The sequence below is a fragment of the Pelodiscus sinensis genome, chromosome 7 (genome assembly GCF_052426305.1).
Source record: "Pelodiscus sinensis isolate ZL-2025 chromosome 7, ASM5242630v1, whole genome shotgun sequence".
Taxonomy (NCBI): domain Eukaryota; kingdom Metazoa; phylum Chordata; order Testudines; family Trionychidae; genus Pelodiscus; species Pelodiscus sinensis.
In genome coordinates, this window is record NC_143058.1 from 9174836 (window position 1) to 9201653 (window position 26818).

Here is a 26818-nt window from a genome sequence, read left to right on the forward strand (position 1 = left end):
TATTGGAGTCTAGCAGCAGTGAATCAGATTGAAGTAGTTTATTCACTAGTTGGCTTTCCCTTTATTTGACCAGCTCCTCTACTTACATTGTGAATCCTGCAGATGTTTTTTAACACACCATATTCTTTCCCTCACTGAGTTTGCGAAGACACGGAAAGCAAAACATCTTAAGACTGATGGCCGTATAAGATCTCAGTATCCCTTTTGTGCTTACAGGAGGGTCTGTGTTTCACTTTAGAAACCCATTCTAAAGGAATTTTAACCCCTCGCTTTTCAAATAATGTTTGGAAGAAATTTGTGAAATGAACAATTGGTCAGAGCACAAATTGTATTGATATTTTTATTGCCAGTTTTACAAGCTTTTGGGCCGAATTTTCAAAATTAGTCATGCACAATGGATACACTGACACCAAGTAAATGTATGCCCCGAGTAAACACACAAGCTGAATATTAGTGAATACATGTGGCATATTTTTAATCATTTTTACTTCTTAGTCTCTAGTTAGAAATTTAAACTACAACTGAGTCATTATCAGAAGAATTATTTCACCCCATTACATACCTATTTCAGTTTACTGTTGTATTTTATTGTTCTGGAGTGGACTATCCAGCCTAGTTTATTATTCTAGAGTATTTCTTGGATGCTGGGCTGCACACTCTGGTTTGTTATTGAAGGGTCATTTGACTAGTTTTGTTGTCTTCCACTTTATTTCATTCCTAAGCAACCTGAGTTCCAAAATAATATAGGTGGTGGAAGTGGGATGCCCATTTACATAAATATTGTATGGATCTTGAGCAATTAACAGCAATGTAATTACAGTTTTAATATTTCGTTTCATTGGCTGTTGTGTGTGCATTTGTGCCATATTCTGCTTTTTCTCTTGTAGCCTCTCTTATTTTTTTTTTCCAGAGCACAGCCGAATATGTACTTCCTTTCTCATGTACACACACAGTAAAAAGGAAACACCTCATGAAACCAGAGTATAGAAACTATACTGTTTCTTACACTGACATTTCATCGTTTTTGGAGTAATAAACCATTGCTGCTTTTTGGGGAGGAAGGGTGACAGTGTGATTGTTAAACGACAATTTGCCAAATTTGACATGGTCTAGGGCAGTTCTGAGAGGGAAATGCATTGGTACATATGTACAACTGGTTTTTACAAGCCTTCCCTCTTTCCTTATTTTCTCTCTGTGTGTGTTTCTTTCTCTTGCACTCTCCAAATGGATAAAATTCACCCTCTGAAGACAGCCAGCACTAGGTCTGCATTCTGGGCAGGTGGCCCGAATAACCAGCCAAATTCTGCACCAGTTTGCCATACACTGGCCATGATGTTCTGAGGCAGCATGGTCTCCGTTGTCCTTCAAACCCCAATGCCACATCACCCCCAATGTTTTCTTTCCCAGAACAAGCAGAGCAGCGAGTCAGCTGTGAGCAGCACCGTCAATCCAGTCATTCACAAGCGCAGCAAAGTCAAGACTGAAGTTGAGGGTATGCCGCCAGCTTCCCCAGCCACGCAGGTAACCCTCTTGGCACAAATGGTCTTGTCAGCCTCACGCAGTGAGCGGATGGGCCTGCAGTGTCTGTGGGAACAATAGTCACTTCAGGTTTCTCTGCAGTTTGTAATGAGGCATCAAGGTTTGCAGGGCAACCGCGCTCATCTCAAATAAAGAGACCCAGCAAGGAACAGAAGCAGAGTTTGATTGATCGAGGGAAGCATTGTATGGGTTTGTGGGAGCTGGATTCCTGGTTCATTGCCTAGAAAGAGAGAGAGGAGGACAGACTATTTCAGCTCTGGTAACTTATAAAAATGATGCTTGACTCTCCTACAGTGCAAAGCAAGCAGTATTGATGTCTCAAAGCAAACATAGATTATGAGGCAGTCTTGCATGTAGGTAGAAAGAGCTCAGAAAGGGCTTCTTCTCTCCGCTCAAAGGTATTGCTCATAGCATCATTCTTTACATCACTGACACAACATTTGACACAGAGAAGGGCCCACGGACCTTTGTTTTCTTTTCAGAGCTCTACTCTTGCAAACTATTTAATGGCTGACAGTATCCATCCGACTGTCCTTTATCACACCTGTAAACTATCAAGAGTGCTCTGGGCACTTCATTTTCATGAAATATTAGGCTGTGTTACTGTCAAGTGAACAGAAGAGTTGATGACAAATTCCTCTTTCTGCACTGGTTCAGAAGCAGGTTTCAGCATGATGCATGGGGACAGCAACTTGTGCAATCATCTAGGGGCTGGTAAAATTGATGAAGATAGCATATCAGGGAAAGATAAACATGCTGTAGTCAGCAGGATTAGGGCAAAGAGGCATCTCTCTTGAGCTTTGAGTTTAGGAGTGCATCAACACACAATAGCAGAAAGCACACGACCTAAAAATCCAATCTGTCCACTTCCCCTCACTTCCCCCCACCAGGCTAATAAGGCCGCCTCTTTATTTCTTGTAGTAAACCAAAGCGATCTGAAAGAAATTTCCTGCCCAATACCAGGGATCCCGTTTACAGAATCATGGGGGATGCCATGCAACTGTATTTTTCTTATTCTCTGACTCACAGTGTCTTGTGAATGAAGTACATTGCCCAGAAGGAGAGGAAATATGCAGAGTGATGCATGAAGATTTAATTAGCAATAACTGGATGAAATTAACGAGAGAAAAATGTAGGTTGGCTATTTGGAAACGGTTCCTGTGAGATCTGTGGGCTCACTCTCCCAGGAGAAGTGTTGGCTCCATAGCTCACAGCGCTTAAACACTGATTGAACAAAGCACTGGAAATACACTGTAGGGGGCAATCTTGCCCCTGCAGAAGGAACAGATGGCTTGGGACGATAGAGACCCGTTACTCGGCAGGTCTGAGCACTTGCACCCAGGGCTCATCCAAGATTGGGATTTGTGTCCTGAAGAAAAGGCTGATTTGGAGACATCTGTTGTTATCTCAATCCGAATTGGACATAGAATTATTTTTCCGAATAAAAAGTGTATAAATGCCAAGTCTAGATCCTCTAAACTCGCTTGCTGTATAAAGCAGGCCATAGAACATCCCAGAAATAATTCCTAGAGCAGATATTTTAGAAAAACTGCCACTCTTGATTTAAAAAATGCGTGATACTGCCACAAGCCAGGGTAAAGTGTTTCAATTGTTAATCCCTGTCCTCATTAAAAATGGATGTTTTATTTTCAGTCAGAAGTTGTCTAGATTCAGCTTCCAGCCACTGCATTGTGTCATACCTTTCTCCACTAGACTGAAGAGCCCTCTATTAAATATTAGTTCCCTATGTAGATATATAGACTATAATCAAGTTAACCCTGTATCTTCTCTTTGCTTAGCTTCATAGATTGAGCCCATTGAGTCTATCGTTATAAAGTATGTTGATTTGGAAATGTTAAATTTTGTTTCAACTCACCAATGGCCAGCATCTACCTGGCTGCTCTGGTGCCTCATTGGAATTGTGGCTGGGTGCCTCATTCCCCAGCTCAACTCCCCCCCCCCATATGAGCCAGGCTCCCCAGCTTAATATCTCCCATCATGCACTGCAATCATAGCCCTCCCATGATGCCCGATAGTGGTTCAACCATAGGGACGGCAGCAGTGCAGTATGGGAGATATAGTCCAGGCAAGCCCATAGATGAGATGGGCACGAGGTGACATGGCAATTCAGTCACAGATTAAGGACTGACTGACCCAAAATGAAATATTTAGACTCAATTGGACAACTGAAATATTTTGATTTGAGTCAACCCAACCTGAACCAAAATACTTCATTTCAATTTTCCTGATGGAAAACCAAAAAAATTTAACAAAACCTGCACTTGGCCGAAACTACATTTTTGGCGGCAGGGAGGGGAAGGTGACATTTAGACAGAAAATTTTTGACTAGCTCTATCCATATCTCCAGCTGAAGTTGATGGGGGCTGCAGGTATTCAGCACCTCTGAAAGCCAGGTCTTTTCCCTTTCTGATTTTGTCCAGGCCTCTGATATGTTTTAAAGATTCTATTCCCCCCCCCCCCTCAGAAATTGTTCTATAACCTGCAGCACTTTTCTGTTATCAGAGCAGCCTTTTCAAAAGAACAGTCAAGGACTGATTAGAACACATCTCTCCATGCATGAATTGTAAAACATGTACATAAAAGTCACACCTGGCACGTGATGTCATAACAGCTGCTTTAATATTAATACTTTTACATCGCACTTCTCACCTTCCATGCTCTGCACAAGCATTAACTAGTTAATCATCTCTACACTCCAGTGGGTCTTGAAAGGCGGTCTGAAAGAGGAGAGGATAGTGGTCTGATGGAACACCCTCAGGCAGCGTGTTCCATGCTGAAGGGGTAAGAGGGAAGAAAGTGCCATAGCAGCTCTAAGAACAGTGGAGAAAAGAGGACTCAAAGATGGACTTAAAGCACAGGGGATGGAAACAACATGAGACTGGTCAACAAGTGAGAAGTGGTAGAGTCTCTGAGGACAAGAAAATGAGGACAAGAAGCTTGAAGTTAGTATAATAGCATAAGGTCGCAGCATATCATCCCTTTTCAAATGAGTTTTCATTGGCCTCCACTAAAATCATGTCTTTTCCTTAGTACGGGTCAGTGAACAGGGCACTAGAGTGGGAATCAGAAGACCCCACTTCTGCCACTGAGCTGCTGGGTAACCTTGATCATGTCGCTTCATCTCTATGCTACCCTCCACCTTTAGGGCTTGCCTACGTGGGGAAATTTACAAGTACATCTATACCTCTGTAGTTACAGCATTATAACTCCTCGTGCAGACACTCCTTCTAGTATTACGGGAGTAGGATAATTATGCTGATAAATTTTCCCATCTGGCCTAATCCTTAGTCTGTCTTGTATACTTAGATAGTAAACCCTTCTAGGCAAGGATAGTTTCTGTATTTGTTCAGCACCTAGCAAAGCCTTGAGCTCTAGACAGTGAGGTTTGGGCTATGGCTTTGGCCTCCGCACCCGGGGCAGCAGGGCGCAGGCAGGCTGAAGCTGTAGTGTTGTGGCCGGGGGTCATGCAGCAATTTTTGTTGCCAAAAGAGGGTGAGTCATGGTGCAATTAAGTTTTGAGAACCCCTGCTATAACATTACGTTCCCAGCTTCTCATGGTCCCAGTCCAATGAAAACAGTCTGTGTACTGCCATTCTGCGCCGTGCTGGAAATGCCTGTGATACATATGGCTGTTAAAAGGCGTGTGCCTTAAATCATCATTACATCTTAATTATAAAACATTTGCCTTTACGTAGTGTTGTAGATGCTGAAAGCACTTTGCAAACTTCAGCTGTCCAGTCCATAGAATACCCAGAAAGCTGGGAAAATATTATTTTTCTCATTTACAGATGGGGAAAATAAGGCCTGGAGAGATGTAAGCAACTTGATAAGAAGTCAGGGTTAGAACTTGGAAGATTCCCAACCATAGGCTCCACTGGCTATATTGTGCTAGTAGACTAAGCATGGAGCAAGAGCCAGCAGTTCCTGAGTTCTGCTCTGACACGGCCTCTGTGTGTAGTCTTGGTCAAGTTATTTAAACTCTCTGCCTCAGTTTTGCCTTTAGTAAAATAGGTATATGGATATTTTCCTACCTTGCAGGAATGTTTTGAGGATTAACTAGTTTGTGTTTATAAAGTGCTCTAAGGAAGGAAACCACCATATAAATACTAAGTATTATTATTGCCTGTCATTGTAGAGGAAGGACAGATGTGTGAGGATAAAAGAAAACTCGCTCAAACTTATTTAATGGTATGAAAAGATTCAATGGTTACTTTTTCCCTTCCATTTTCTTATGCTGCCCAGATAGAGCCAGGTAGCAAAGGAAACAAAAGCTTCCCAAGAGAGGAAAGATAGTCCAGTGTTTAGGGTGCTTGCCTGGAATTCAAAAGGCCTTAGTCCAATTCCTTGTTCTACCCAAGACTTACTGTGGCAAGTCACTTAGTCTCCCTGAGTCTCTTCAAAGCATGGATAATAGTGTTACTTTCTAGGCATTGTGGGTGTATAAACATGATGGACTCTAGCATCTTTCCTCCTGCTGTGTATCCGATCTAGCTGACACCAGCAAGCACTTGGAATCCAGAGACATGGGTGTCTATCTAAATCAGACACACATGCACCCCTGCCAGCCTTTTCAAATTGGCCTGTCTCTAGCAGCTCTGTAACTGCAAGGCCCTTTTTAACTCCGTATTTCATGATCATCAAGTATGTGGCATTGTTACTGTGGGTTCCCCTTTCTTTTATGACCAATGAACACCTGCCCTGTAATCTAGGAGAGACTGAGGAATTCAGAGGAAACAAGCTGACTTGATGTAACACACGGTGTGTTGCAGGAGCATCTGACAGACCTGAAAGAGGATTTGGATAAGGATGAATGTAAGCAGGAGCCTGAAGTTATTTACGAGACGAATTGTCACTGGGAAGGGTGCAGCAAGGAATATGACACTCAGGAGCAGCTGGTCCACGTGAGTAATACTGGGAAGAGACCCTGGCGGTGAATTTGGATTTCTGTATGTGTGTGGTGACTGTCCATCCCCAGATGCTGGACAGCCGGAGCTCGCTCTGGGAGCCCCGCAGGGTGCAGGGCAGAGGTACAGTGTGCAAATGCAAGATCAGCTCACTGTTCCTAGAAGGGTTTAGCTGCAGGAAAGACGTACATTATTGATAATCACATGTTTCAGCTGCTGAGGGTGTAATTCTGGTCCCCCTTGCAAAGCCCAGTAAAAAGGCTGTGTGTAGGGGATCTGTAACTGGGTGCCACTCACCACCACTGTGCCTCCTGCTGGACTCTCGGGGAATCAGCTCTTCTGCCCAGGAATGCCCCCTCCCGGCTAGGGTCTCGCCTGTTATTCTCCACCACGGAGCATTTCCCTCCAGGCACTGCCCTGCTGCAGTTCCCCCCCGCTCTGGGTCCTCCCCCTCAGGGAACCCCCAAGGCCCTAAACCCACCTGGCCTCAGTGACCCACTGTCAGTCGGCAACTAGCCCCGTACCTGAGGGGCAAGCTGCAGTCTGAAATGGCCACTCGCCATTGGCAAGGGGGTGGGAAACTGCCTTCCCTGCCCACCTCCCTGCCGCCCTAATACCCTCAGGGCCCTGTCGCTGGGCCTCAGCCTGGAGCTCCCCGGCTCACCCTGCCTTTCCCCAGCACTGCTCTGTCTGTGGTACCCCGGCTAGCAGGCAGCTAGGTGAGTCAGTCTTCTTCTCTCGGGAACCCTTGTATATACAGCCCTCCGCTGAGCCCTGATTGGCTGCTATCTGCTGCAGCTGCTGTCTCCACAGCCCCAGCCCTCACCCACGGCTGGATTTAACCCTTTGGCCAGTGTGGAGGTCACAAGGCCTCAGATGGCTTTTGGCGGGGACTGAATCCCCTGTCGCCGGGCAGTTGGACACACGGCAGCTGCGTAGCCCAGACACTAAGCCCCGTAGGTGTGTCGGTGCTGCATCTGGGACGTGAGAGTCCCAGCACTGGTGGACGGACTGCGGCCAGCTCTCCTGGAGTGAGGTCTGCTGACAACAGCCGGGGGTGGGGGGGTGTTGGCCACATGAGCAGCGGTGACTGAAACGAGCCGCCTGACCCCAGACCCACCCTGGCTCCTGGCTTGGCCCAGCCATGGCCACTGCCCCCCGAGTCCACACCATTGGGGGCTCATCCCATGTTGCACAGGGATTCACGACTTCCTGATTCTCTCCATTCCGGCAGGGAATAAAGCCCTGCCATTGCACTGGTCCTGTGGCTGCTATGCAGGGAGCCATAGGCACCAACTCCGTGGGTGCTCCAGAACTCAAATACCCATGGGGAAAAAAAGAGGGGAGATGCTTAGCTCCCATCCGCTACTGTGGTTCCGGCCCTGGGACTGGGGCCTGTCAGCTGATCAGTGGGCCCCCAGCATTGGCCACCAATCAGCAAGTGGCCAGCAGGTGAGGGGGAAAACCTGGGGCAGGAAGAGGCAAAGCAAGGGTGGGGCCTTGGGGGAAGAGGGCAGAGAGGGAGCAGGAACTCGGGATGAAGTGGAATTGGAGCACCTGCTGGGAAAACCAAAAGTCAGCATCTGTACAAGGAGCCCCAGGATTTTGGCCCTAAAAACAATGGTGGTGTTGCCAGTCCCAGAATGGTTCCCCAAAAGCTCCTCCAAGTGACTCAGTAACCTGAGCTACAAAAATAACAAATTTCTGCATTACGGGGACCTCTTTTGTCTTTGAGTTCCCTTGGGATTCGCATTCCTCAGTTTCTCTCTGATGCTGAGGGTTGACAAATCCCCCAAACCAGGCGTTATCACCGAAATCAGGCACATTTTGCAAATAATCCCCCTGCACAATCTCCCTTTCAATCGGTAACTTGAACCTGGCTCGTTCTAAAGCCAGCTCGGGTTCACTGAAAATTCACCAGCCTCACCATCGCTGGGCTGAGTACCGAGCATGTAACACAATCCTGCGCTGGGCAAAGTTCATTCAAAAGCCTCACACAGCCCTGCATTCCTGTTCCGTCAGCCTTCCTCTGGACAGGGGATCAACCTCCCAAGGGCCGGCCCATGCAACTATTTTTTTACAAGATGATTCAGTGACCCGGGGTGAAGGATGGACAGATGGATGGACACGCACACACACACGCACAGAGTGGGAAGGAAGTTTGAAACGATAAAGGATCTGTTTCTTGAAAAGAGAGATTTTGACCATCTCTCTCATTGTTCATTTATAATTTCTTCTTTTATGCTGTTTATACAGGCACAGAGCTCAGAGGCTACCAGTCAGGGGTCAGGGCTGCATTTTGCTAGGCACTTTTACACAGACACACACACACATAACTATCCCAAAGAGCAAATGCCAAATCATAAGTCAAAGACAAAACTCCAGCTGGCATTAATAGGGGCTGGAACACACACTTGAGGTCAGTCATTCAGTGCAGTCAGTGCTGAATGTGTTTGGGTTGGAAATAATTTTGGGTGTAAAATCAGTCTGATGCATGTGGGAGATGGACACAGAAGGTAGCTCTGCACAGGAAAGTTTGGGTTTTGTTGTAATGCACTGCGCAGTACCGCATCCCATCGTTGTGTGTTTCCACATTCTCCTGGCAGTCTTTTTTCTCCTATTTGTTGGGAAAGCCCTGTACGTTCATCCCAGAGCAAGCCAGATCCCTCAAGTTCAGCATCATTTATTTCTAAATAAACCAAAAAGAGAAAATATTTGGAACAATATGCAATCCCTTCCTAATTTTAGCTTTTATAAACTGACACTCCTTTGATGTGATTATTACCAGTGGTTCAGGGAGCTGTGGATTTGTGCTGCCCAAAATACACACACAGATGAAATTCAGATGTTGGTGTATGAAGCCAGCTTCCCAAAGGATTGATTCTCCCCGTGCATGGAGACACGTTTCCCCTCACGAATAGAAGTACCTGGCCCCATAAGGGCTTGTTAGCGCACTGTGAGCCACTGTGCTTGTGCGAGTAGCATGTGCAGGACGGGAGGGGTGCCAGAGCAACAAAGGTACACACAGTTTTGCAGACAATTCCATGCTCACAGCTCTGAATATTTCACTGCTCAGCAGAGAGAAGCCAAAACCGTCTCCAAGCTAAATTGGGCAGGCTGGGCAAGATGACTTACATCCCCTAATCTGGTCCGCCTGCGTTTTAATTCTAGGTCAGATTTTCAAACCAATGACGGCCAAGAGGCCTGACCTGCAGAACAGGTCTGGATGTGGCCCTAGTGCATCCACAGATCTCGCAGGAAGAACGGCTCATAAGGCTTCTCACAGACTTTCTGCCACCTGGCAAGAGAGTAGGGCTATGAAACCAGTCTCTTGGACTTGAGTAATCTTAAATTTCAGCTTCAAACCCCCAGAGGAAACTTAATCCAGTTCCGAATGCTTCTGCCTCCTGTTGTTTTGGCTCATCCTCAACCCATACCTCGCCCTATACAATATGCCCTTGAGTATAAGCTGTCCATTGGTATTTCTACCACACCTATCACCACCATGTGCAAGTTAGGAATGTAATAGTGAACTTGGTTAACCAATTAATTGATAAGCAAAAGCTTATGGGTTAATGCTCTAGACTACATGCACCACACACACCCCACCAGTAAATTTTGTAGCAGGCTACCAGCCGCCTGGCTCAGTCCTGGCTTGTGACAGGTCCGACACCTACTCCTGCTGCGGCTCTGCATTTAAAGTGTATTAGGAGTTAGGCGGGCAGGCAGCCCAGCTCAGTTCTGGCTCATGTTGCGTCTGGGAGCTCAGACACATCCTCCCCCCAGACAGGAGCTGCTGCCTCTGTGTCAGAAAGCCTAATTCGAACTACCTACTCCGTGCCGCGTGTAGCCGCAGGCACGGAGTCCGCACTAACGGGGATTTAAAAATGGCGGCGCCCAGCAAGATGCAAATAAAGCCCGGGATATTTAAATCCCGGGCTTCATTTGCAACTTCGAATGACTACCTTAACCACCCTAGTTCGAACTAGGGTGGTAGTGTAGACATACCCTAAGACACCATGTGCAGCATGCTAGTTTTTCAATAGCCGCAGTGTTTTAGCTTATGGTGCTTTCCGTCCACAGTATAACATTCTTTGTGATTGGTGTGAACAAAACCTGGAGGGTTTTTTTTAGGTGGCTAAATTCTGTTCCTGCACAGGCAGACGTCGCTTGCTGTGACTGAGTGGGCAAGTTACTCTGTTTTAATGAGCATTCGTTTCTCCATGGCTGCTGCATCTCACAGACAATCAAAGCCACCCCTCTCAGTGGCAAGCGAAGGCAGGACCTGCATGCCTGACCATGGGAGGGATGGGGGATGGCTAAACAAATGCTGAGTCTAAAAAAAACCCCAAACCCCAAGTGTTTTATTTTAGGACTTCCTGTTGCTGTCTTTTATTGAAATCTTAAGACGGGGGAGGGGAGAGGTCCTGATTTTGACAGCTAGGTTCCGTTCTATCCATGTAACAATACAGCTGTATAGGACTGTTCTCTGATTCATTTGACTGTCTTCAGAGACTGATCTTCCCTATCATGGTAAAACATTAATCTAAACTTGTACCAGTTAAGAGCAAAGCTCCACTTTGCTGCTGAGATTCCAGTGCAGGGGTGAAGGCTTTTATGGAACTGAGTAATTAGCAGTAATTGGGGCTATGGAGTTCTCCTTAGCACATACTTTACAGATGTTGTCATATCCTGCCGGCAGTTAAGCTTTTGACAGCAGGTGGATGTTTTAGAGCCGGCATCCGCTCTGGCATTGAATCGAATTTTTTTCCCCCTTTACCAGCACTATAAAAAGGGGCCACAGCTGCAAAATTTGGAGAGAGATTTGGAGCTGGAATGTTGGTTTGGGCCATTCCAGAGACAAGAACCAACTGCTTCCAAAAACCAGAGGAGGCTTGGGTCCAACACTCAGCAGTGTTTTTATGTTTTGCTCTTTTGTAGAGTTGGATTAGATTTTTTTTTTTCATTTCTATTACTTTTCTGCTGTTCATGTGAGTCAGGATATAGGGGGAGAGGGAGGTCAGATCCTCCCTTGATTACAGTGGAGTTATACTGGCGTACACCAACTGAAGAAACCGTGCCTCTGTGGTAGTAAAATCCCTTTGAAAATCCCTGATGGTAGTAAAATCCCTTTGAAAAAGCATGACGTTCCTCCTGTTGAGCACAGATCTAGGGAGGAACAGTTGGCTGGAAATGGACAAATCTGTGCACATGCAGTGCTTCTTAAAGGGTATCCTGATGTCACGGCTTTGTATCTATCGCAGCATGTTTATTAAAGAATCTCACTTTAAACTACCTGCAGTTCAGAGAAGTGGAACAAAGCTATTAGGGTGTTTTTTTTTCTATGTTAGCCCATGTCATGTGTTTGATTCTGTAGGACATGTGGTGTGACCTCAGGTACCTGGCCATCTGATATGTCTCCTCAGTTCTAACATAGTTGACTTATTGGCAGGTGAACTGGTAGCGTAAGAGCAGGTATGTAGGGTTGCCAGATACCTTCACAAAAAATCCCAAACATGGTGGGGGAAAAAATTGGTTGAGCCAAAAACAAAAGGGGGACCAAACTTGCTGAGCCAAAAAAAAAAAAGTCACTGCACCTTTAAATTCCCACCTTTAAATTTTACTTGTCCGGTATTTTCTGGGTTTTTTTTACCGGACAGAAGACACAATTACCAGACTGTCCAGGTGAAAACCTGACACCAGCCAGCTGCAACAAGTATGCTAGCTGCTCTTTCTATTGTGGCTGTGAGGCGAGTGACTGGCTATGCTGTCAATAGATGTAAATCAACGTGCACAAGCTGATTCTGGCCTTGTGCCTCATGAGCAAAATGGCATACGGAGCCATTGCTCTCCCTCCTCCATCAAGTCCTCAGTATGAACAGTGTGTCAGGGCTATTGCCTAGCTCTCAGCGCAGCAGACGGTCCTTGTTTGTACAGCACCTAGCACAGCGAGGCCCTGAGCCTCCTGTCTGAGTGCTTTGCTTATTAGAGTACCATAAATAATAACAAAATAATAACAAAAAGGGCTTCCCTCCCATGCCAACTGGCTCACCCCCGGCCTCATGGGCTGTTTGTTGGCTGAGAGCCATAGCCAGGTCAGTAGGGGTCTGTGCTGAAATCGGCTACAAGTTACACACTAGTTAGCGTCTAAGGAGGAGTAAAGTATTCCTAGCCGTTCATATCCTTTCCTTCCACATCTGCCCTGAACTGTCCTCCTCAATGCTGGAGCCACCCTGCTATTTCAGTCACAGAAACGTAGGGCTTGAAGGGATCTCAGTGGGTCATCTAGTCCCCCACACTCAAGGCAGGTGGTAGTAAGTAGGTAAGGGCGCCATCCACCCTCCTGCTCGGCTGCCCTGACATTTTCCGTATCTAAGTTGAGTAGAAGTAGGACTGCGTGCAACCAGGGTTGCTTAGGAATCTTTTCTCTTTTGTCGGGGCAATGTCTGATTAGAGGAATATTTTGCTTCCTCTGTCAATAGTCCGTGTTCAGACCCCACTGAGAAGCATTCTGGGTGGAAGCTCAGGGATCATGGTCCACATGTTGTACGTTAACACTCCCAGTGCTCCCCCGCCCTCTGACTCAGCAACTCCTCCCTCCCCCTTGCTTCCAGCCTGGCTGACGTGGGCAGTTCATTCTGCAGGAGCCCAGAATAGGGGGACATGGTGCCTTTTGCAGAGCATAAGTCATATCCACAACTGACACCAGCTGAGGGCCTGGCGCGTTGCATCAGTAGCACGCTGAAGAGGTAAAACGCTGGGCGGGTGCTAGAAGACGTAGCAGTAGGTGTATTATGTGGGTGGGGAGGAGTTGTGTTTGATCCTGGTGCCTAGGAATCCGCGTGACAGACCAGGTGCTGTGCACACACCGAACAAAAAGATGGATCCTTCCCCAAATAGTTTACAATCTAAGTATAAGACCAGAGACAACAGGGGGACCCAAATGGGATCACGAGGAAACAAAGAGATGTTATTGGTCAGTATGTATGTGCATCACACTCCAACACTACTATCCTCCCCTTGTGTCTAATGGACCCTATTCAGCACCCCGTCTCCAACCCCCAATAGAAACACAACACAGCGGCTCTGTAGCCCTTTTTTGTATCACAGTGAAATTGGTCTGACCTGCAGTTTTTTCTGTGTTCTTCAGAGTGGGGCGTGCTGGGACGGCTTGAGCGGTTCTAATCACGATCCAGCTGTCTTTCTCTCTCCTTAGCATATCAATAATGATCACATCCACGGGGAGAAGAAGGAATTTGTCTGCCGCTGGCAGGACTGCACTCGGGAGCAGAAGCCGTTCAAGGCCCAGTACATGCTGGTGGTGCACATGCGGAGACACACGGGAGAAAAGCCACACAAGTGCACGGTGAGCTGATGCCAATCAGTGGCGTGGTATGGGGGAATCTTGTCTACATGAATGTGTAGCTGGATACCCAAGAGACTCACGCCAAAGCTCTCTGAGTGAACACACACACGCCCCCAACTCTGGGCAAGATCAGAGCCAATCTTGCAGAATGAATAGGAGGCTATACTTGCTTGTAGGCTTTCCCTTGGGGCATTAAAGATAACAGAGAGGAAGGCTGTTCATTCAGGGTATGTCTACACTACCACCCTAGTTCGAACTAGGGTGGTTAATGTAGGCAACCGAAGTTGCAAATGAAGCCCGGGATTTAAATATCTCGGGCTTCATTTGCATCTTGCCGGGCACCGCCATTTTTAAAGCCCCGGTAGTTCGGACTCCGTGCCCACAGCTACACGCAGCACGGAGTAGGTAGTTCGGATTAGGCTCTCTCATGGAACGAGGTGTACCGGTAGTTCGGATTAAGAGACATACCCTCAGTGACTCTGGTGCTAGCCCAGAAATTGGGGAGACCTGGCTGCAACTCCCTGTTCTGCTCCAGACTTTCTGTATGACCTTGGGTAAGTCACGTCGGGACAGATTTTGAAATGGACTTAGGCACCTAGTTAGCGCCTTTTGACACCAGAGGGCGTTAGGCATCAAACAGTTCCTCTTTCTCCTGAAAGGTGCTGAGTTATTCAGTGAATTAGCTTTTGGTTTTCCAGAACAAGGACCTCTTCTTGCCAATGCTTTCCAAAATGGCAGCCTGAAGTGAGCCTCTCGGGTTAGACGAACTGATTAAAGGAGCCGCCTGTCGTCCCCAGAGATTGAAATCAGAGCGGTGGGCCTTTTGGAAATGGAGATCACCTGTTAAGGCACTGAAATAAGGATTGTTGTGTGGGGTTTCCACAGCCCTTGGCTTCCACTGTCGCTGATGATAAAATGCTCATTTGACCTGAATGAGAGCAGAGCGATGCCAAAGTCAAGTGCCTCTGAAAATGCCACATGAAGAACTTCGCTTTAGGCGCCCATTTTTAAAAATCCTGCCCAGGGGGTTTCAGTATGCCGTTACTTCAGAGCCATTACTACTTGGCAATATCACAGCATCTCACCTTCCCTCATTTTGGCTTGGCTGAATCCTTCCAGAGTACAAACAAGGGGAGTGCAGATAGAAAACTCCCAAGTCAGCCAGCGCTGGATGGTGGTAGGACTCACAGCATTGAAAATCTGGTGAGGTCTCCGCAATGGCTCTCTGTGGGAAGTTGCTTTCTTTCCAGGCCCCTGGCCCATGGTGCCGTCCAAGAAGCCATTAAGATTAAGAATTGTGGGTTTTAAAAGGGTAATGTCAGGCAGTCTGACCTCAGAGCCCTCAGGAAAGTGGAACCAAACTGTAATTAGGGAAACTTCAACGCTTGCTATGTGAACTCTTGTCCTTTAGAAAACTGGCTCGTCTCACAAGCGTTAGAGCTAGTGAAATGAGAGACCTTAGTCAAGATTTTCAAAAGCAGCTAGTGATTTATGAGGGTGGCTCCATTTTTGGACGCACGACCTGAATCACCTTAATGGGGAGCCTAATATTCAAAGAGCAGGGTGCTCGCGTATCACAAGTTGGGCACCCAAAGTCTGCGGCACCCTAAATCACTAGCCTTTGCTGAAATTTCTGCTCTGCTCAAGAAGGAAAGCTCCCTCCACAAATTGGATGTTAGTTTTTAAAACACAGGCTCCTTAAGGGGGAAAAGAGATGAAAAGCAGATGAGGAGGCAAACCACACCAGTTTGGTTCATGAATCGCTCCCATTGTGTTTCTATTATAGTTTGAGGGTTGTGCCAAAGCCTATTCCCGACTGGAGAACTTAAAGACTCACCTGAGATCTCACACTGGAGAAAAGCCGTACGTCTGTGAACACGAGGGCTGCAATAAAGCCTTTTCCAATGCTTCAGACCGAGCAAAGCACCAGAACAGGACGCATTCCAATGAGGTAAACCCATCCTCACCACAAGTGCTGTGGACTTTTAACAAAATGTTTTCTGACAATATATGCTTTGCATGCTGGACTTGTGTGAAAAGGAATTTACTATCATGAAAGGCTTTTTTTTTTTTTTTGGGTAACTGGGATTTATTTTGCTGCAGAGCCAACCCGCATTAGCTTTATATTTCTGAAAGCCATGTTCGAAACCATAAACAGATGCTGAAGTATGCAAACTTTCTAATTGGCTTTTGAAATTAAAGCTGGTGCTTTCCAAATTCATAATGTTTAATAGTCCAAACTGGATCTGACAGTTATGTACCTTGCTTTTGAACATGATTGCAGCATAGATTTCATAGTGGTGCGATTTCTTACCCTGGGTCCTGACGCTTTGGAAATAGTCATACCTACCTGTTTTGATGTACAGCGATAAAGTGTAATGCAATGGTTTGTTAACCCTGGCTAATTGAAACCTACTATTAGAAGTTGGGGAATGCAGGAAACTGCCCTTATTGTGATGCATCTGATGGTCTGCTGCAAACGGCCAAAGCTCAGGACTAAAAATTATATTTCTACTAATTAGCAGACAGCAGGAAGGAAAAAAATGGAATATTCTGGAGGTCTAGTAGTGATTGCAGCCAGGAAGGATTATCTGTAGCCTAATTTGTAACCATTACATATGAATCAGCGGAGAATGGAATCATGTGATTTCAGTGGATGACAGAATATTACCAGTGATAACCAAACCTTGAGCTCTTTTAACAAAAAAGCACCAGGATGAACCATGCAGATCTGCACGTTTTTCCAGATATTCCGCTCGGAATCGAAGCATCCAGGCTGGCCTCTCTCCGTAATAAGCTGGTAGAGTAGAGGGGCTTCCATGCAGATCTGCTTCCTATCAGAACTGAGCAGCTCAGCCCTAGAAATTCATGGATCTGATGGTCAGAAGGGACCATTCGATCATCTAATCCAGGGGTCTCAGATTTCCTTGCATCGTAACTCCCTTTGGACAGCAAAAATAACTAGATGAGCCCAAGAGGAGGGAACAAAGCCTGCGCCCACCCGAGCCCCATTTCCCCGGGCAGGAGGAACAAAACGGAAGCCTGAGTCGCGCTGCTCTGGGTGGGTCCAACGCCGAAGCCCACTGTCCCGGGGGAAGCCGAACCCCAAGGGTTTGAAAGAGCTAAAGGCCTTGGGCTCTGGACTTGGACTTTAGCGTTGGCCCCAGGCAGCAGGACTCAGGTTTGGCCCCAGACCCTAGGAAGTCTAACACCAGCCCTGGCAACCCCATTAAAACAGAGTCGTGACCCGCTTCAGGGTCCCAATCCACAGTCTGAACACTGCCGATCTAGTGTGACCTCCTGCATATCACGGGCCATTCAGTTTCACCCACTGCCCCTATGAGACCCGTGACTTGTGCTTGGCTAAAGACAACCAGATTTGATCTGAACACACCAAGAGATGGAAACCCTCCCAGTTCCCTTGGGAGCTTGCTCCAATTCTGAGTCACCCTCGCTACTAAAATTTGATAACCAGTTTCGATTTAGCTGGCTTCAGCTTCCAGCCATTGGTCTGAGTGATGCATTTCTCCACTCCATTTGAGAGCTCTGATATTTACTCCCCATGCATGTACCGAGACACTATAATCAAGTCACTTCTCACTCTTCTTCTGGATCAACTAAACAGATGGAAATTTTTAAGTTCCTCCCTGGAAGGCATTTTCTCCGGCCCTTGAATCATTTTTAGTGTCTTTTTTGCCCATCTCCAATTTTTCAACATCCTTTTAGAAATATGGGCATGGCACCTCGATGTGGTATTCCAGCATTGCTCTCCCCAGGGTTGGATACAGAAGTAAAATCACCTCCCAATTCCTACTCACTGCTCCCCTTTTCATACAGCCAGGAATTGCTAATGTCTTTCCTCATGCTGTTTATCTGATCTAGCTGACATCAGATCCCCACTTCCCCCCAGGAGGCTGCAGGTGCGTTTAACCATGTAACCGCTGAGTTTTTCAGTGGTAACCATGTGAACGTGTAACCTGCATTTTAATATCCCTAGTCCTGGATGTATAACCTTGCATTTGACTACATTAAAATGTATTTTGTTTGAATGAACTCAACTTACTAAGCAATCCATGCAGCCGCAGTAGATCTCTGATGGCCCTCTAACTACTTGTATGCAGTGTAATTGGAGCTGTGTCTGTCCCAGGATAGTGGAGAAAAGGGTGCGTGAGGTAATATCTTTTATTGAACCAGATTCTGTTGGTGAGAAAGACAAAGTTACGAGATTATACAGCGCTCTGTGGGGCTCAGAACTTTGTCTCTCTCACCAAAAGCCGTTGGTCCAATAGAAGATATTACCTCACCTACCTTGTCTTTCTCATAAGAACATAAGAACGGCCATATTGAGTTAGATCAAAGGTCCATCTGGCCCTGTATTTTGACTTCCAACAGTGGCCAGTGCCAGGTGCCCCAGAGGGAATAAACAGAACTTTGTTAAACAAGTGAACTGTCTTCTGTCATCCATTCCCAGCTTCAAACAGAGGCTAGGGACACCATTCCTACCCATCCTGGCCAGTAGCCATTGTGGACCTATTCTCCATTAACATATTTACATTATAAAAGGACACTTTTTTGAACCCTGTTATAGTCTTGGCCTTTACAACATTCTGTGGTAGAGTCCCACAAGTTGACTATGTGTTCTGTGGGAAAAAAAATGCTTCCTTTGTTTTAAGCCCGCTGCCTATTGATTTTATTGGGTGACCCCTGTGTGTTGTCAATGAACCTGTTAGAATCTCCTCCAGACACTACAGCTGACGGCCTGTTGTGGATTTTCCAGGAAAGAGATGTCTAGCGTGGTTGCAGAAAACTGTTCTTTAAGTCTATTGCCCCAAACCTGCTGATCACGGAAAAGTTCAAGGGAACACAAGTCTGCAGCTATTAGGCTATGTCTACGGTAAACCGGGAGTTGTGATTCCCAGTTCAAGGAGATGTACATACACTAGCTTTGATTGAGATAATACGATAAAAATAGCAGGGAAGCTTTGGCAGCACAGGTAGCTACATAGGCTAGCCCTCCCTGCCCAGCACCCTGAGTATACACTTGCACAGTTGCTACCGAGCTAGATCAAAATTAGATCAGGTGTGTCTACACATGCTCCAGTCACACCTCCCTATTGCAGTGTAGACATACCAAAGGGATATTTTTCCCTAACTCAAGCTGAAATGCAGTTGAACACCAGAAATCCAGTGCCCCTGAGTTTCTGAGGAGGCTTGGGGTGATTTCACTGGCCAGAGAGAGGCAACTTTTCAAGTGTTTGAGGAGGACTCAGAAGGAGATCTTGGAGCCATTTTCCGTCTTTGAACAATGCTTAAGATGTTTTGTAGGCATCCCAGGAAAGCAACAGTTAGGCCTGATTCAATTGCTGGAGAAAAATCCTAATATAAGCACATCCCCCTTAAATGGAGTGTTCAGTAGCCTTGTCAGTAATGACCAGATTTCAATATTATTGATATTCATAAATAGCAAACTATTATCTGTTATCTACTCCCAGACATTAGGGCTGATGAGCCGCTCATATTCCCTTATCCCTAATGCCGATTATTACAGTAGTAATAATACTTCTATGTTGAGCCAGCCAAGAGTCGAAGTGAGCATTGCAAATGTTAATTCATTAATCACTATAGCACCCGGTAAGGTGGATATTTATCTCCCCATTATACAGATGGGGAAACTGAGGGTACGTCTAGACTACAGGCTTTTGTCGACAGAAGTTTTGTCAACGGATACTGTTGACAAAGCTTCTGTCGACAAAGAGCGTCTAGACTACATTCAGTTCTGTCGACAAAGCAAGGTGCTTTGTCGACAAAACCCTGTAGTCTAGACACAACCCTAGATGCAATAACACCTTCTGTCGACAGAACTCTGTCGACAAAAGGCGTTATGCCTCGTAAAGTGAGGTTTACCAGCGTCGACAAAACTGCTGAGTTCTGTCGACATTATGTCGAAAGAACTCAGTGGTAGTGTAGACGCAGGTATAGTTTTGTCGACAAAAGTCCACTTTTGTCGACAAAACTCTGTAATCTAGACACACCCTGAAGCATAGAGAGGTGAAGAGACTTACCCACAATCAAACAGGAAGACTGTTGCAAGAATAGCTCTCTAGTGCTGCTTGTATGATGATGCTAGTTTAGGAGCTTGGTTTGGTTGGACCCATAAATAAATAATCACCTCCAGCAATTTTACATGTGCTCTTCTGTCAAATTGGAACATAGATACCTAAGTAATAGAAATAGCCTTTTTTGGTTCACCTTAAAAAGCCATCTGCCTATTGTTCCTTTAGATCACTGGTGGGCAACCTAATAAAATAATATATGGGAATATACCTATCTCATAGAGCTGGAAGGGATCTTGAGAGATCATCAAGTCCAGTCCCCTGCCCTCATGGCAGGACAAAATACCATCCCTGACAGATTTGCCCCAGATCCCAAAATGGCTCCCTCAAGGATTGAGCTCACAACCCTGAGTTTAGCAGGCCAATGCTCAAACCACTGAGTTATGGCTCAACCCAAGGGCCCTTTGGCAGCCCTGCTCCCTCATGTGCCTCTTGCCCACTGGGGGCCTGCACTTCCTCCGCCACCTCCCCTCCCAGCACTTTTGGACCTCCGTGAATTGCCTGATTTGCACTCTGTCCCTGCTCCGCCCCTCGATCCCAGAGCCACAAATCAGCTGTTCGCAACATTCCAGTTCTGGGAGGGAGGGGGAAGAGCAGGGATGGAGCAAGAATCAGGCGATTCGTGCGCTCCAAAAGTGCTGGGAGGATGGGGGAGGAGCAGGTAATTATGGGGTTCTGGTGCCCCAGTGTGTGAGAGGCATGTGGGGGGAGAGGAGCAGGCGGGGGGGAGGGCTACTCATGCGGGCCTCCCACTGTTCTTGGTTACCCGTCCCTGCTTTAGATGGATCCAGTCCAATGTCACAGTGGAAAAGTACTTAGCGTAATTGTGTGGCTGAAGCAGTGCTTGTGATGAGACAGCAATAGCCTTCCCAGCTTTGGTGCTCATGCACATTGGAATTAGAAATTGGGTAAATAAAAGGATTATTTTTAATAAAAAGAAAAGATAGCGACTGGCTGTCTTCTGGTTCCAAGAGCCTGCCCTCTGACATCTTTGCTGCATCCATCAATGATTCATGATTCCAGGAATAAAACACCATTGCCTTAAAAAGCATTGTGTGCCTGTGGTTGGTTTTGCACAATAACAGATGTCAAAATGATGGGGGCTGGAGATAGACAGAAGACTCCACGGACAGAATCCAGCCTAGCTTCTTTTCTCTGGATTTCCATAGATCAGGCGGTCTCAAATATTTTCCCAGCGTGAACACCATCTTAACACAGAGAGAGATTCTCTTGTGGACAATCCCTGGCAATTCCAGTGGCTCAGACCACTGCCCCTACCATCCACAATCACAAAACATTCCTGTGACGACAAATGCTTAAGTGGAAAAATAATATAAGGCAAGTAGTTTGTGGTTTTTAGCTGTCTAGGAGCCTAAAACAAGATGTTTAGCCAGATGCAAGTGACTAGCCAGGTCTCTGTTGCCTACCACCCGGGCTGTGTCTAGACTACATGCCTCTGTCGGCAGAGGCATGTAGATTAGGGTTGTAGGCAAAGGGAAATGAAGCCGCGATTTAAATGATCGTGGCTTCATTTACATTTACATGGCTGCCGCGCTGAGCCGACAAACAGCTGATCAGCTGTTTGTCGGCTCGCACGCTAGTCTGGACGTTCCCCCGTCGACATCAAAGCCCTTTGTCGGCAGCCCGTTATTCCTCGTGGAATGAGGTTTACCGGGGCTGCCAACAAAGGGCTTTGATGTCGACAGGGGGAACGTCCAGACTAGCGCGCAAGCCGACAAACAGCTGATCAGCTGTTTGTCGGCTCAGCGCGGCAGCCATGTAAATGTAAATGAAGCCGCGATCATTTAAATCGCGGCTTCATTTCCCTTTTCCAAAACAACAAATCTACATGGCTCCGTCGATGGAGCCATGTAGTCTAGACGTACCCCCAGTGTCCCATGACCACCAGCAAAACATGGATCACAGTTTAAGAATCTGCCCCGGATGCTGTACAAGACCCTAAAAGGCAGATTCTCCACATTTTTTGCTGGCAGCATCATGTTCACTGTGTTCTATGAGGACACGACTTATCTTTGTCCACAGAGCATGCCCTCAATATTTCAGTCTGCTTTAAAAATAACTCCAAGTTTGTCACATTGACAGAAACCCTACGTCTGTAAAATCCCAGGCTGCACAAAGAGGTACACGGACCCCAGTTCTCTCAGGAAACACGTCAAGACTGTGCACGGGCCAGACGCCCATGTCACAAAGAAGCAGCGTAACGACGTCCATCCCAGGCCACCTCCCCTGAAGGAAAATGGGGACAACGAAGCAAGTGCCAAGCAGAGCAGCAAGGTATCAGACGAGAGTGCTGAGGCTAATAGCACCACCCGAGGCATGGAGGACTGCTTACAAGTCAAAACAATAAAGACCGAGAATTCTATGGTAAGAGAAATGATGGTTCAAAAAATAAGAGTGCGGCCTGTAATTTCTCAGCCATGCAGGCGAAAAATGAAAAGTTCCCACCTTTTTCCTCCTCGTACGTTTGCTGTGCACCCAGAGATTTGCAGGATTATCCCTGTTTTCAAGGCCCTCATCTCCAAAGTTAAAACTGAGGGATAGTTAAGAGTCCCCAGTGTGTTGCATGTCTTGTTATGCAGCAACACAGAGCCCAAGGTATGATATTTGTAAAATTGCCGGTCTGATGAATGAACGCCTCAGCCCATGTGGCTTTCATGCCATGCCTGAAGGTGAAAAATGTGACAACATGTCACTGTAGTACAATTGCTTCTGTCCCTCACTTTAAATCAGGCAGTGGTCTTGTTTCCTTTCCAAGCTAGTCACACCCAGGTTTGCTGACTGGAAAGGCAGGAGGACAAATTCAGCAACTGCCATGGGGCCTGCTGATGCAAAAGGGCCCAGAGTCTGAGTCACCACTGCTGCTACTGCAGCAATGGGGGTGGCGGGCACCGCGGTCCACACAGCGCACTCTGGGCAGCACTGAAGGCTGCCTGGGGGAAGGAGCGTCACTCTCTGGGTGGTGCTGAGGGCTGCTAGCCCCAGCCCTGCCCCTGCTGCCCGAGGTCCCGGGGGCCCTACCTCACCCCCGCCTTGCCCAGAGCCGCGACCAGGCTGTCAGCCCTGCTGGTCACACTTCATTTCATTGAATCTGTGTCTTTCTGCATATTACATGGTAGTTAAAGGACGTCTAGAGTCTTGATGCACCACACGTCTTTCATGTTTCAACTTCCCGCCTTCTGTTAGCATCCAAAAAGGCTTTTTTTTTTTTGTAAAACAAGAGGCAATAAATGGGTGGACTAAAGTCACTTTCACCTGCGAGAGGTTCATTCAGTTTCTGGGTTTTCCATTGAAGTAGAGAAAACTTCACAAGCCTTTTAGACTAAAATGACATATTTTCTTGATGTTAAGCCAGGCTAAAATGTTTTTGTTTCTACCAGTCAACATGACTTTGCACTATAAAAGAGACAAAGGCCAGTGTGCGGATCTGAGTTTAATCCAGGAAGGAATTGACTGTTTTCACAGCCAGGATGGCTTTTGTTGGCTAAACTAACAATTTCACCTTCACAAGTGCCTGTGTTTATTGAAAAACTTAGCGTAAGAATCACACACACGTGCACACACACACTGTTTTTCTATGCCAATATTTCTGCCCTGATTTTCCTAACTATGATATTTTTAACCGACTGTAGGCCTACTTCTTCCCATAGTTACATCCTGTGAGGCAGAGTGGGCCACCCTTCCTTTCTGCTACACACACAGAACCCCTTTTACTCCACTTGGGTTGTACGGCGTAACAAGCGTAGTACCCAGCTCACTATGCCACTCGACAACATACGTTTCTGTCTGTATTTACTGCTTGTTTCAGTTTAAATCTCTGAAGCCCCGAGATGGAGCTAGTGACTAGTTGATGAAAATCACTTGTAATGGTGACTGGGGTCCCTCTTTCGGACCCAACATTTGATCTAATCCAAAATCTAATGGAAATTAGTGGGAATTTGGATCCAGTTGTACATGTCGCTGACTTCTGAACTGGTGGGGTGGGGGTTGTCGGAGAAAGGAATGCGGCTAATTTACCCTCAGTTGTTCACTCCCCTCTTTGCTTTTTCACTAATCTTCTCCCTTTTGTGAATGTTGCCTTTATTCTAACAACCTGTTCTTTATTCCCACTTACTTTTCCTTACTGTACCTCCCTAAGGACAGTCGGTACTAAGGTGAGCAAAGAAATTATTTGTATTGACAATTGCTGTGTAAACATTGGATGTATTCCATACTGTGTATCTGCAGCTAACCAAACCAAGTGTGTGTGTGAATGCAAAGGGAGTGAGAGATGTAGGTGAGCAGCTAGGAATGGGCAATTTGGAGGAGGGCTCAGCATGTCTTTGGCATGTCTTCCCCTTAATTGCTCCCAGCATTACATCCCAGCGTTACGCTCCTGGAATGCAACCTCTGTCCTTCCGATGAAAGGCAACTAGACCCTATAAAGCCAGGCAGTCCTGCTACTTAAGGCTGGTTTTGATCAGAATAAGACATTCAGTCTCTCCACACTCCCAACCCATCCCAGGGCAAGGAATGTCTATGCTGCATTCCCAGTTTCTGACAGTCCCTGGAGCAAGAGTTCAGGACTGGGAACTGAGAACTCACTTGGGCATCTTAACTAACAAAGAAAATCACTGTCACCAAGCAAGTTCTGACCTAGCAAGTTCAGGCCATAGAGGGCACGTCTAGACTACCCATGGCTTCCGAAAGAAGATATGCAAATTCAGTGCTAATTTGCATATCTTCTTCCAATCACTTTTTCGAAAGCTTTTTTTTTTTTCGAAAAAGAAAGCAGTTTAGACGCGGTTCTTTTGGGGGAAAAAAAAACTTTTTTTGAAAGAACCCTTCCCATCTCATTTTTTGAGGAAGAAGGGTTCTTTTGAAAAAGTGTTGGTTTTTGCAAAAGACCCGCATCTAAACTGCGTTCTTTTTTGAAAAAAACACTTTTCGAAAAAGTGATCAGAAGCAGATATGCAAATTAGCACCAAATTTGCATATCTCCTTTCATAAGAAGAACATAGTCTAGATATACCCCAGCAAATGTGTGTTTGAAAGTAAAGTTGCTCCGTGTGAAAGGCCATTTTAAAAGCAGGTAAAACAAAACTTTTATGGGACTTATCTACCCCGTCTGTACATGGGGCCTTGCAAAGAGTAAGGCATGTTTTTATCTAGCTAGAAAGGTTGCCAGCTAAGCTAATTATATCTTGAGGTATTTTAAAGACAGAAATAAGTTGTGCTGTTCAACATTTAGGACTTGATCCTGTGTTAGATAAACTGGGGCGTGTTGCATCGTGCCTTTCACCACCCGCTAATGCGCTAGCTCATTTTCATGCAACATCACCACTTTATCTACTGCAGAAGCAATATTTGGTCTGTTTGGGCAAAACGGAGTCTACCAATGATTTTTAACCCATGGGCATTTTATGCAAATGCTTGTGATTTTTTTAAATCAATCCACATGTGTGAAACTGCTGCTGTGTTTTTTAAAATAAACCTAGTGCTCACAGCATGAAACTATAACGCCCGCTGGCACTAATTAGCATAGTGGCCTTGTCCGCGGCAAAGACTGGATATGGAAACTGAACTCTCCAACCTACCTAGAAAGTGCTCCCTGGATGGAGACCAGAGTGGGCAGCCGGTCGGTGTGTAGGGAAGGGGGTGACCAAATGTTCCTTGTACCAAATGGGTTGATAAGTCGGGGTCCAGTCTCTAGGTCTGCATGTGTGTGTGTGTGCGTGTGTTACAACGCGACGGCAGAACTCAGGCCTTTCATTCTTTCTCCTTTCCAAGATGTGTCAGTCCAGTCCTGGTGGCCAGTCATCCTGCAGCAGTGAACCATCACCGCTTGGTAGCACCACCAACAATGACAGTGGAGTAGAAATGAACATGCACAGCGGGGGAAGCCTGGGAGACCTGACCGCGCTGGATGACAGTGCTCCTGTGGTGGACTCGACAGTCTCATCGGGCAATTCAGCAGTCAGCCTTCAGCTACGGAAACACATGACGACGATGCAGCGGCTCGAACAGCTCAAGAAAGAGAAACTCAAGACGGTTAAGGATTCCTGCTCATGGGTGAGCCCAGCTCCACAAGTCAGAAACACCAAGCTACCTCCCATCCCAGGAAACGGTAAGCCATGGTCCCAGGTCCACTGTGAGACCCCCTCCGGCCATGTCTCATGGGTCGGCCATGCAGCAGAATCATCTCCCAGACTGTCAGCGTCAGTCCTTGCCGAATAAAGAGGAGCTAGCTCATAAAAGGACAACTCCGGTGTGAACCCAGCCTTATATTTTTGGGTGGGATTCCCTGGGTTGCCCAGAACCAGTAGGCACCTGCCCCTACCTCACGTGAGTGGTGGAAATCAGAGCAGCCTTGTGCTAGCAGTAACTGTCCCATGGGGTTGTTTCATCCCTTGAAGATGGCAAGAGCAGAACAACAATCCAGCCATGGTCTCTCTCTCTGGCCAAGACTTTGAACTGCTTCTCTATCTGCTCTGGGATGGTGACATAGAGGAGGGATGTAAAACCCCATTTAATCAGTTAACTGGTGAAAAGTTAATTGGGATGGCTGAGCTGGCCAGGCTGAAGCACCCTCCACTCGTCTGCACTGTGGTGGGCTGCTCCGGCCAGGCCGAGCCCACTGCACTGCAGCACAGAGAGGTGGTCTGGCCGGACTAGAGCAGCCCCCAGCCTGACGTGGGCAGGGGGCTGCTCCAGCCCGGCCACCAGTGGCAGCAGCTGGAGTGCATGGCCCCTTATATCACTGCTGGAGCCCTGGACAGCATGCTCCGGGCAGTGCTGAAGAGCTGACCGGGAGAGGCTGGCCCCAGCTCCGCCCCTTCCACCTTATGCCCTGCCCCTTCCGCCTGAGGCCCCACCCC

At 46.7% G+C, this 26818-nt stretch overlaps 1 protein-coding gene across 6 annotated transcripts in view; it reads left to right on the forward strand.

Moving 5' to 3' along the window:
• Positions 1–26818, forward strand: part of GLI2 (GLI family zinc finger 2) — a 276156-nt gene that overhangs the window by 243656 nt on the left and 5682 nt on the right. For all 6 annotated transcript variants that reach the window (XM_075933075.2, XM_075933077.2, XM_075933073.2 and 3 more), the window contains 6 exons: positions 1408–1521; positions 6330–6461; positions 13681–13830; positions 15617–15781; positions 22047–22328; positions 25731–26067. In XM_075933075.2, the coding sequence (XP_075789190.2) occupies positions 1408–1521; positions 6330–6461; positions 13681–13830; positions 15617–15781; positions 22047–22328; positions 25731–26067 (1180 nt within the window). The remainder of the gene's footprint in view (positions 1–1407; positions 1522–6329; positions 6462–13680; positions 13831–15616; positions 15782–22046; positions 22329–25730; positions 26068–26818) is intronic.